We start from the raw sequence: 12,438 nt of genomic DNA on the forward strand, positions 1-12,438 counted from the left end.
CTATAGTGTCCCCACCTCACTTCACTCCTAGACAGGGACCTATTCTATTTACAGTAGTGAAACTGTACAAGATTTTGCAGGGGTTTAGCATTTCCCAGGAAACCTTTAGTCAAAGAGATAGGAGACAAGATGCAAACCTCATGAATGGGAAGACACCCAAAAATAGGGGACCACACAAAGACAGGCGGGTACTTGCTCTCAGACCTAGAAGGCCCCAGGCACAGCAGTCAGCTTGGGCATTTCCTATTTTATTTTTCAGAGTTCTCATGGAGGTGAATTGGTCCAAGGAGGGTATTACAAATCAGTAGAGGGAGGAGACCCAGGTCCTTCTAGATATCAGGATGACTTGAATGAGCAATATACTGGAATTCCTAAAGTCCCTGTTTTCAGCCTGCCTAGACACTAAGGAGCAGTGGATGGTTGTGGCATATCCTCACTTACACCTGGGGGGTTTCTAGAAGGTGACGACCTTGATCTGAGAGGAGCTACTTTTTGTCAGCCCAGGATGGAAACCCAGGATTGGTCCAGTGTCAATCTGAGGACCCTGAATGAGGGAAGAGGAGACAACAAAACCCATAACAGAGGGAGCTCCATAGATTACAAATCCTGTTTTGAGCCCTGGGAGGCATCAGGCAGAGCTACCAGGCTCAGCTAACCCCTCATTTCTGTCTGGAGGGTCTCAGGGAGCAGAAGGCCATGTTTAAATGGGAGTGGACCCTGTTCTGCAGAGGGAAGTGTCCTAGGACCTAACTGGCATCAAGGCGAATGTTAATTAGGGGATGTCTCCCTAAAAGAAGGCGTCACTCTTCGCCCTGCCTCGGCTGGCAGCCCTGTGAATCCAGGCAGGGAGAGTAAGACGTGGCGCACCCAACTGCCCTTCTAGAGATTCAGAGAGGTGAGGGCTTTGTTCTAAGGCTGGGGAACTCTGAGAGTAGAGGGAAGAGTCCCAGGCTCGGAGATATCAAGGTAAAGACCCTGATGACGGAGGGACCATCGTCCTCAGAACACTGCAGTTCCATAGCCTCCCGTGCCTACCTACTGTCAGCACCCGGAACGCGGAACAGGCTGGGCCGGATCTGGCGCATTGTGACTTCCTCTGCCGAGGTTCCAGAAACGTTGAGGACCTTTATGAGGGGGCAGCCTCTAGTCCTTGAGGGTGGAGTTCCGGGACTGGTCAGGAGTCAAGGTGAGGACTCTAAGTGGGTCTGATGACCCGTAACGAAAGGGGACCCATTATGAAAGGGGGCCGATAACGTCTTACACCTGTTGTGGCTCCTGGACAGAGCGATGGAGCAGAAGCGGCATTCTGCCTGAAGGGTCTTATGGAGGGGCTAATTTGGGCGTGACCAGTTCTGCAGAGAGGGAAACCCTGACTTCACGGTAGCTGCTGAGGATAGGGAAAGGGAAAAAGAGACATGATGTGGGGTCATTTTCAGGACTTGGAGTTGTCCTGGGTGGTGCTGCAGGGACAGTTACTGGACATTTTATGTCCTGCCATGGCCCACTGGGTGGACTGGGGAGAGTGTAAACTACAATGTAAGCCACTATCCATGTGGTGCAGCAGTACCCCAAAGTGTATTCACCAAATGAAATGAATGTGCCACGATGATGAAAGAGGTTGTTGATGTGGGAGGAGTGGGGTAAGGGGGGGTGGGGGGTATGTGGGAACCTCTTATATTTTGGGGAATGTAACATTTAAAAAAAATAGAGAGGGAAAAAAGAGAAGATATGCTTCCTAAGTGCAAGTGTCTTCTAAAAGGATAATTCTTACGAAAGTGGTCCTTAGTCACAATGTCCTTGAAGATACCTTGAGCATCTTGTGTTGTCGTGTCACTGTGGTCAATTTGATCCCACATTGCTGTTTATTCATACTGTTATCTTTTCCTTTTCTTTATAAATCTTAAATGGTTATTCCCCTCCTCCCCACCTCCCCAGCCTGAGAGCTATTTTCCTGATGGAAACTCATTCAGGATTCCTTCTCTTCAAGCCACTTACTTATGTAATTATCTATTTTTTTCTTCATTTCTCTAATTTTAGCCCCACAAAGTATCTTCTCCTTATTCCTGTTCCACTCCCTGAACTAAGGCATGGAGCTTACTTGCACAGAAAACTTTGTATCTGTTTGAAAATGTGTGACAATTCTTTCTTTGTAGTATAATCATTTACACATTTAAGAGGAAAGTAGAAATGCCTAATGTGATAGCACAGAAGGAATGCCCTCAACTAATCTTTCTAAGCAGAATGAAATGAGTAATTATTACAGTTAATTAATTAATTTAGGCAACCTCCATTTCCATTCACTTAGCAGTACTGGTAATTATATACTCATGTGGGAGGAGTGGGGTGAGGGGGATGGGGAGTATATGGGGACCTCTTATATTTTTTGGATGTAACATTTTTTTAAAAATACAGAAAGAAAAAAACAAACAAAAAAAAAAAAAACAAGAAAAAAACTCCAGTATGAACTCTACAGGAACCAAGCACACCATAACTGAGGTCCTCAGAGGACCAGTTCATTTTTATCAGCTCTGTGAAACCCCGGACACATCTCAGGATGTGATCCTTCATTTTCTTCTGGAGAATCCCAAGGAGGTGAGATCCTTCATCTCTTGGAGGGACCTCAGTTCTGCAGAGGGAAGATACCCAGAGCTTAAGAGAAGTCAAATTGTGGACCCTGAATGAGGAGTGACGGGACCACCCAACCCAGAAATTGGCATATAACAGAGTCCTGCCTATACCAGCTTGAAGCCCTGAAGGCCCAGGCATGGAGATCAGGTGTATGTGAAGTGTTTTTCCTTTTTGATGGTATCAGGTTAGTGAGGGTCTTGGTCTGAGGGTAGGGACCTCAGATTAGCAGAGGCAGGTATCCTACACCTTAACTCATACGAAAATTAGGCTCCTGAATGAGAACCTTCCAGTGAGCCCAGAACAAAGCGGGCCCCCACAGAGCTGTCAGAACTAGGTACCCCCTGGAAAGGGTGGGGACAAAGGCATTCCTTCACTTCTTTTTAAGTAGTCTCAGGGAGGTGAGGACCTAAATTTGAGGTGTGAAATTCAGAATGGCACAGGAGAGGGGGCCCAACTCTGCTAGCAGTTGATATGAATGAAGGTCTTGAATATGAACTGAGAGGATCACCTAACCCAGAGAAGAGGTCTCCACAGGGCCTAGAACTTCCAGCCCCTGCTCTTAGCCCCAGTAAGTCCCAGGCAGAGCTGACAGGGTACTGTCTAAAGTGCATAGAATTCTCAGGTAACAGGCAGGCCGATCTGGAGAACAGGAACCTTGTGGGGCCCTAGAGCTGTGACTGCAAAGAAACCTGCAGAGGTGACCTTTATTACAGCCAAGATAGTAACTATCTTCTTAAGGTACTCGTACCATGTCATCCTCCCTCCTACAGTGAGCCGTCATCACCTGTTGTCCTGCTCACACTTCTGCTTGTTGTTCCTGTCCAGAGTCATCATGCCTCGGAACCAGAAGAGTAAGCTGCAGATCTGTAAGAAACACCGCCAGGCAAGATGTGAGATCAAGGGTCTCAGGGGTGCTCAGGCCACTGCAACAGTCGCTGAAGAGTCTCACTCTTCCTCATCTCCTGATTTTGGAAGCATTACACAGAGAAAGCGGGGAGCTAAGTCACGTAGCACTCTCCAGCAGCCTCAGGGAGCCCCATCCACCACCACTGATTCTGCAGGTGTTTCATGCACAAGAACTTATGAAGGTGTCAACCACAAAGATGGAAAAGGGGGAGATTCTTCCCAGTCCCTACAATGCACTACAAAGTCATGCCATGGCCCTCTAAAAAGGGAGGTGGATGTGATGGTGCAGTTCCTGATGCACAAGTATAGAATGAAAAGGCCCATTATGAAGGCAGACATGATGAAAGTTATCAATAAAAAGCACAAGCACCGTTTCCCTCAGATCCTCAGGAGAGCTGCTTTCAGCATGGAGGTGGTCTTTGGCATTGACTTAAAAAAAGATGACTCTACCAGACACCTCTATACCCTTGCCAGCAAAATGAACCTCCCTAACAATGGGAGGCTGAATCGTGACAGGGGGTTGCCAAAGACTGGTCTCTTGATGACTCTCCTTGGTGTGATTTTCATGAAAGGCAATCATGCTGCTGAGGAGGAGATCTGGGAATTCCTGAATAAGATGAAGATATATGAAGGAAAGAGGCATTTCCTCTTTGGGGATGCCAGGAAACTCATCATGGAGGATTTAGTGCAGGAAAGGTACCTGGAGTACCAGCAGGTATGCCACAGCAGTCCTCCACGCTATGAATTCCTATGGGGTCCAAGAGCCTATGCTGAGACCAGCAAGATGAAAGTCCTGGAATTTTTGGCCAAGATCAACCATACAGTCCCCAGTACCTTCCTATCCCGATATGAGGAGGCTTTGAGGGATGAGGAAGAGAGATCTGGAGTCAGAGTTGCAGCCAGAACTGACACTACTGAAGGGTCAGGACATGTTGCATTTCTTCCATCCAGCATCTCTTCCCCTCTTTAGTGAAGTTGAGGCAGATTCTTCACCTTGTGGTTGAAGAGGGCAGTCAATGATCCAAGTAGTGGAAGGCTGGGTGGGACTAGAGGGAACACAGTGTTAAAACCTTTGTGTTCTGGTTCTATATGGATAACTTGGATATTTATCTGTATTTTTAATATGTTGTTTCTTTTAAGCAAAGGTTTATTTAGCATTATAATCTATGCTTATGAATTACATAGGTCACACTTACTGCTGTTTACCAGGTTGAAGAGTAAGATTTTACTATTTTGTAAAACATATTGTGAAATCTTCCATCTTAGTGATCTGGGGCGAGATAACATGGCATTAAAATAGGCATTTCCTTGTAAATATGAGAGAACTCAGCAGTAAAATATATGATATCACAAAATAAAGAAAAAAGTAAGATTCTCAATACTTGGCTTTCCTAATCCACTTTTTGCTTAACTTTTTGGGATGTGGGAGAAATAAAATTGTAATAAATTAGACAACACACTTCCTAGCCCATTTATTCCTCAACCGTTGATTGAGAATCTGCTCTTTGGAAGCCTCAGTGCTAGTATTGGGAATGCTAACTAAAGAACACCTAGCTACTGCCCATAGAATTTTAGGGTCTAGAAATAGCTATCATATAAAGAAAATGGTGGTATGCACACTAAGACCTAAAGGACAAAGAAAAGGTGAGGAGAGGGAGGAGATTCCAGGTGAGAGGTCAAGTGTAAATTCCACAAGGCAAGGGAGTTTGGGGCCTTGGGAAACTGCAAGTGGGAAATAATTTTAAATTAGGTTGCATGGTGAGCTGGATGAGGCTTTGGGAGTGGTGGGCAGGGGCTAGACCCTCAGATAGTGTGTCTCAGAGTTGAAAGACTAAACTTGGAATAGAAAAGGCTAAACTTGAAAACTGCCCTTGACAGTTACTTAGGAATTATGGGTAAACCAGAGAGAAATCTCCAACTGGGGCAGTATTGGAAGATGTCCTGTGTTCTCGTCACAGTGCTGTTCAGTGCAGTGCACTAACCTGATGCTTTATGCACGTGGTGTCCAAGAAGTTTCTGGGAAATAAGGGTAATGCTCCCTTGAAATGCCAAAAAGCTACAGGGCAATTTCTCTTCACCATGTGCTAGAAAACCTGGAGCCCATTCCTTTAAGAGGGCATTTTAATTGGGTTATTTGAGTATGATTTGGAAAAGTCCAAGTACAGTCTAGATTTTTTGATAGGGATAATATTAAGGAAAATGAGAGTGGTAGATGGAGAGGCAGTAAGGAGGGAGGGAAATTATTCGTCCCTGACTCAAATCCTAGTAGCTCTGGAGTACATCTAACTGGGTAATTCTATCACATGCCACATTAAATAATTTATCCTCTAATGGGTAAATATTACTTAGATTTCCTTGCTAAGTGACATTTTGGATGATTTTTATCTGTTCTAGTGCACTTCATATTCTCTAACATGTCCTAGATTTTAAAGAATCTCCCAGAGAGGTAGGTGGTAGCTCTGGGGTCAAAATAATCATAACTACAATTCTTTTAAGACTTAAACAATGACAAGCACTGTGCTGGATGCATGACATAGGTTACGTACATTCCAAGAGTTATCCAAAATAGGACTTATTAGTTTTACTTTGCAGATGGAAAATTTGTAATTTTCTAATATTCACACAGCTTTAAGTGACAAGGCTGATACTAAACCCTTGGTCTGAATTCCTCTAGGGGCCTCACTGTTCTACTCCTCCCAGCCTGAGGCAGTTTCTCTCTTTTTTTCTTTATTTTTAAAAAGTTTTAGATTACATAAAAGTTACATAGAAAATATAGAGGATTCCCATATATCCCACTCCCTCCCCCTCCCACACTTTCCCCCATTAACATCTTTCATTACTGTGGTACATTTGTTACAATTGATGAGCACATATTGAAGCATTGCTCCTAACTGTGGTCTATAGTTTACATTATGATTTATACTTTGCACCACACAATTTTGTAGGCTTTGACAAGATGTATAATGCACTGTGCCCGTCTCTGCAATATCATGCAAAAGAATTCCAGTGCCCTCCAGATGCGCCATGTTATACCTATTCTTCCCCCTCTCTCCCCTCAGAACCTCTTGTGACCACATTCTTTATATCAGTGTTACAAGTTCTTCCATTACTAGAATAAAAATAAATCTACTTTAGTCCATGTTTGCATTTCCTCCTCATGTTTGTTCATTCCTCAGTGGGGATGGGGATACCCACTCTGCTTCCAGTTGAGAGGGGGCTTAAATCCCGTGGGTCAGATGGACAGAACTGTCTTGCTTGTAGTTGTGGATACTCTCTGTTTTTTAGAATGGGTGTTGTCCATCATCATCATTTGTTGTCCTCTACAAGTCTGATGAACTGGAGAATAGGTGTTAGCTGCAACTCTGCTGAGATTCAGGGCTCACCTGGACCAAGATTTAAGTCCCTAGGACATATATTTAATGGATATCGTGCTAATTATAGGTTCAAAGAAAAGGGGCAGAAAAATCATGTGTAGGAAAATTATAACTGAGCCTAACTCTGATACACTGGGGAGATAGGTTATCATATATTCCAAGGTAAGACCCACCATCCGGGTGCCGATTTCCTGGTCTGTTTTCTTTTTTTTTTAATGCCCCCCCCTTGTGGCTTTTTGCGTGCTGTCTGCTCTCTGTGTCCATTTGCTGTGCGTTCTTCTGTGTCTGCATTTATTTTATTTTTAGCCTCCCCCCTTGTCACTTACTTGCTGTCTGCTCTCTGTGTCCATTCGCTTCACACTCTTCTGTGTTCTTGCTTGTCTCCCTTCTTTGTCGCATCACCTTTCTGAGGCTCTCCCAGGGCCTCCCATATGGTAGACAGGAGCCCAAATGATTGAGCCACAGCTGCTTCCCTGATCTTTTTTCTTTTATTAGACACTGTCTGTGTACTCGAGAGATTCTTGCACCTCTATGTGACAATGTAGCAGGACTCCCCAGGATGGGAGTTTAATATTTTCTTGTTTATTGTGTGGGTCTCCACCCACTGAGATAACACCCTACGACAAAATGAACACATTCATATTCCATAGAAGCATGTGCTAGGTGCATCCTTTCCCACATGTCCCCCCACCCCCAATGCCCTATACCAGTGGCCCTTCCCATGCCATATTTGTCAAAAGAACAGTCCCTCCATTGTAGTTTCAACCACAGACCTACAAAGACCCAGAGTTCACCTGGTCCTTCCTCCAGTCCTCATCCCAGTTCCATGGATAGTCTACCCCAACCCCTACACCCTGCTCACCCTCGTAGTCCAGCACCATTGGCCCCACTCACATCCCTGCACCACCATCACCCCATCCACTGCCAAACCACCCCCTGCCACCTTATAGGTTCTTTTGAGACTAAGTGAAGTCTTAATTCACTTTTCTTCTCACTCAAAAAAAATATATCTCAGGTGATAAAAATTAGAACTTTGTGTCCAGAGTACTAGGTTGGAATACATAGCCATAGCTAATAGAACATATCTCCATTAGCATACCAAAATAAGTGAGTATTATGAATAAAGAAAATTAAGGAACACTATTTGGCACAATATGATTACCTCTGTATGCAGCGTCAAATAACCTGAAAAGATCAAGGGCTCACAAAAATCATCCTGAATGATCCTTCTCTGTGAAAGTAAATCTACTAGAACAGAAGTCACAGGAGAGGCTAAGTCTGCCTGTTGCAGAGAAGGAATAGATCAGCATTGTTTTCTCTGACAGCCCACCTCCCATCTTGGTCCCTGCCTTGTGCTACAGCTTCCCTATCTCATATCACTTCTATGACAGAGACCCAGTCTCTGCACTGTTTGACGTAGGAAAATTGTTCAAGAATTTGCAAGGATGAGGAATTTCGGGGGAAGCCTTTAATCAAAGAGACCATAAGCAAGATGAGAACACCTATGTTGATGGCCTGGGGAGATCAACATGCCAGGCATGACTCTTAGGCGAGGCCTTCCCTCACTTACTCTTTAGGACTCTCAGGTATTTGTGAGCTTTGGCTTAAAGACCATGACTTCAGGTCAGTAGAGGAGAGAGTACCAAGTTCTGCCAGCTATAATGTGAAGACCCTGAATGGTGAATGAAGGACGCAACAACCCAGAACTCCCCCACTGAGTCCTGCCCCTGCTGTCCATCCTCACAGGCTTCAAAGAGCTGTGGTCGGATGTGGCTCAACTTGACTCCAATTCAAAGGTCCCAGAAATACGAAGACCTTGCTCTGAGCCTGAGAGACTCAGGTCAGCAGAGAGAGGGCTTTCAGGTTGTGCTAAGAGTCAAGGAGAGAATCCTGAAGAGTTCAGAGTCCACCAACCCCATATCAGTATAAACCCCCATATCAGTGGGGACCCCACAGAATCCTTCAGCTCTAGAAGGCCCTGGACATAGATGGCAGTCTGAGACATGCCTCAGTTCTTCCTCAAGGGTAACAGAGAAGAGAAGGTGTTGATTTGAAGGGGCAGTTCTAGGTGAGCATAAGGAGAAATCTTAGGTACTCCCAGGAGTCAAACTGAGGACACTGAGTGAGGACCAGTATGACCAGCCACCATAAGGCCTAAACCTGCCCCCTGAAGATTCCAGCCTTGGAAAACCATGGGTATGTATAGCCACATAAGGAGACCCTTACTTCCCCCATTGGGGGCCTTAGATGAGGAGATAGTGAGGGGAAACCCCAGATCCAGCCAGGAGTCAAAGCATGGACCCTAAGTGAAGAATGAGGGATCATCCATACCTGAATAGAGGGAGCAATAGAGCACAACCATGCCTCTCTTTGCAGCCCTTGAAGGCCTGGAGCATGTCTGTCAGACAGAAATGCCCCCTTTGCTTCTTTACAGCAGGTCTAAGGTAGTCGAGTTCCTTGGTCTGGGTTGCTGCACCTTCATCAATCAGAAGAATGGAGCGTATCAGGGCTTATGTGGAGTTAACATGAGGATCCGAATGAGGACTGGTACCTCAGCAAGCTCAGGACAGAGAGGGACCGTCACAGCTGTCAGTACTGTGTGCCCTACATCAGGGATGGGAGGGTGACCTTAGAGGACCTTCCCAACCCAGAATTGAGGGGAGCACACTGCCAGCCCCTCCTGGCAACCCCAGCAGCTCCAAACAGTGCTGACAGGCACTCTAGCTTCCTCTACAGGGATCATGGGGCAGGCTGACCAGGAGAACAGGACCCTTGTGGGTTCCTAGAGCAGTGCCCTCAAGGAAACCAGTAGAGGAAGCCTACATTACAGTCAAGGTGGTGTCTCCCTGCTGAAGGTGTGCACACACTGTCATCCTCACTCCTCCCGTGGTACCACATCCCCTGCCCTCCTGTCCTTAGACCTGCTTTCTGTCCCTGACCAGAGCCATCATGTCTCATGGTCAGAGGAGTAAGCTCCACACACATGTGAAACACAGCCAGCTCTGAAGTGAGACCCAGGGTCTTGAGGGTGCTCAGGCCACTGCAGCAGAGGAAGAAGAGTCCCCTTCCTCCTCCTTTCCTATTTTTGTCCCAGAGCTCCCTGGATACTAGCATCATCCAGGGGTCTCAGAGAACTATATCCACCACCACTCCTGCTGCAGCTCTTTCAGGCACACGATCTGAGGAAGGTGCCAAGAGTCAAGAGAAGGAAGTTCCACTCATGAAGATAGGGAACAACAAAGGGTCTGACAAAGCCTCTGCTTTTAGCCCATGAAGACCCAGGGCAGGCTTAGCCTTCCCCTGCATTTCTTTACATCAGGTCTAAGGAGATGAGATCCTTGCTCTGAAGTCCAGTCACCGGCCAGAAGGACATAGGGCCCCAGGCCCTGCTTCGAGTCAAGGGGAGAGCCCTAAATGAGGACTGAGGACCCAAAGGAGCACAGCACAGAAAGTGTCCCACAGAGTTTCAGCACTGGGTGTCTCTTGGCAGGAGTGGTGGTCAGAGGTGCCCATTCACTTCCTTCTTATGGGTGTCAACTTCAGAGCATGAGAGGGTAGGGGCACTAAGTGATGTGAAGGTCCTGAATGTGAACTGAGAGGACTTCCCCACTCCAGACATGGAATCCCACTGCCAGCTCCTGTCATCAGCTCCAGTAGGCCCAGGAAGAGCTGGCAGGCTGCAACCTAAGGCTACTCTAACATCCTCCTCAGAGTTCTCAGGGGTCTGGCTGACCAGGAGAAAAGGAGCCTCTTGGGTTCCTAGAGCAGTGACATCAAGGAAACCTGCAAAAGTCACCTTTATTAGAGACCAGATAGTATCTCCCTGGTGAGGGTGTGCATACCCTCTCACCATCCCTCCTGCAGTGGGCCAGCATCCACCGCCCTTCTGCTCATACTCCTGTCTCCAGTCGTTATGCCTCGTGCTGAGAAGAGTAAGCTGTCTCTGTGTCACATTTTAATTAAGGAATATATATTGCTTATTTAGACTTAACACTATCGCACCCTTAAAAGACTACAGTATAGTGTAAAAATAACTTTTATATGCATTTGGGGAATCAAAAAATTTGTATGACTCACTTTATTGTGGCAGTTGCTTTATTTCAGTGGTCTGGAACCAATCTGGCAATATCTCTGAGGTATGCCTGTATTAGCTCATGGTTTCAGAGGCTAGAAGGCTTGCTTCCTCTTGGGGGTGGGAATCTTCTGACTGGCTGGCAAACTTTTGGGTTCCTGGACTTTTCCATCACATGGCAATGTATGTAGTGGCATCTTCACCCTTCTTTTACAGATTCTGTTGACTTCCTGCTTCTGATTGCTCTCTGTTACTTCTCTCTCCATATCCAATTTCCTTTGCTTACAAGGACTTCAGCCGTATTGGACTAAACTTCACCCTCATTCAATGTGGGCACACCTTAACTCATAATATCTTCAAAGGTCCTATTTACAAATGGGTTCGCACCCACAGGGCCAGAGTTTGAATGACATGATTCAGTCCCCAACAATAAATAACAAATAAAAAGAAGAAATGAGTGGGGGAAGTTCCAAATGAGAGTTGTCAAGTGTAAGTTCTCTGTGGCAAGGCAAGTTTTTATTTTAAATTGGGCACTATGGTGGGCTAGATGAACCTGTGGGAGTGGTGAGCAGGTGAAGACCCTCAAGTGGTATGTGTCAGAATTGAGATTACTATACTTGGAATGGAAAACTACTCTTAACATTTCCTTAGGAATTGTGGGTAAACCAGAGAGAAATCTCAACCAGGAACAAGATCGAAAGGTATATGGTACTTCTGCGCCTGTGCAGTTGAACTCAGTGCACAAACTAGGTGTTTTATGCACATCATCTCCAGGGAGTTTCTGGGAAATAAAAGTGGTATCCCTTGAGATGAGATGCCAAGATGCCACTAGGCTGCCTATCTTTGTCCTAACCTGGGAGAGCCAGAGCCCAATCCATTGATAAAGCATTGTAATAGGTCACCTTGAGTATAATTTGACACACTCCAAGGAAGGACAAGATTTGGTGGTGGTTAAAATAATGAAAATGGGGTGATTTTGTTAGGAGGGAAGTTATTGGTCCTTAACACAAATTCTATGAGCTTTCAGTTGCAACCAATTGAGGAAGGTACTTGTCTTAGTTTCCCAGACTGCTTTGACAAATACCACACAGTGGGGTGGCTTAAACAACAGGAATTTATTGCCTCATGGTTTCAGAAGCTAGAAGGCTTGCTTCCTTAAAGAGTAGGTGCTCTGAGATGTATAATCCAATGAATGTCTCATGATGATGGAGGAAATTGTTGCTATGGGGGGAGGAGTGGGGTGAAAGGGGTGGGGGGTATATGGGGACCTCATATTTTTTAATGTAATATTAAAAAAATAAATAAAGACAAAAAAGAAAAAAAGAAAAAAAAAAAAGAGTAGGTGGCATCCCAGCGCTGGCTTTCTACAATCCTTGGGGTTCCTTGGCTTGAATCCCTGCCTTGTGTCACATGACCATACCCTCTCCTTTCTCTTCCCAGGTTCCCACTGACTTTCTG

At 45.6% G+C, this 12,438-nt stretch overlaps 1 protein-coding gene across 1 annotated transcript; it reads left to right on the forward strand.

Moving 5' to 3' along the window:
• Positions 1-1,120: 1,120 nt before the first annotated feature.
• On the forward strand, positions 1,121-4,623 carry LOC101421628 (melanoma-associated antigen B3-like). Its single transcript, XM_004471300.2, has 2 exons — positions 1,121-1,186; positions 3,454-4,623. The coding sequence occupies exon 2, from the start codon at positions 3,461-3,463 to the stop codon at positions 4,502-4,504; it is 1,044 nt and encodes a 347-aa protein (XP_004471357.1). The 5' UTR covers positions 1,121-1,186; positions 3,454-3,460; the 3' UTR covers positions 4,505-4,623.
• Positions 4,624-12,438: the final 7,815 nt, after the last annotated feature.

Source organism: Dasypus novemcinctus, chromosome X (assembly GCF_030445035.2).
Source record: "Dasypus novemcinctus isolate mDasNov1 chromosome X, mDasNov1.1.hap2, whole genome shotgun sequence".
NCBI classification, from domain to species: Eukaryota; Metazoa; Chordata; class Mammalia; order Cingulata; family Dasypodidae; genus Dasypus; species Dasypus novemcinctus.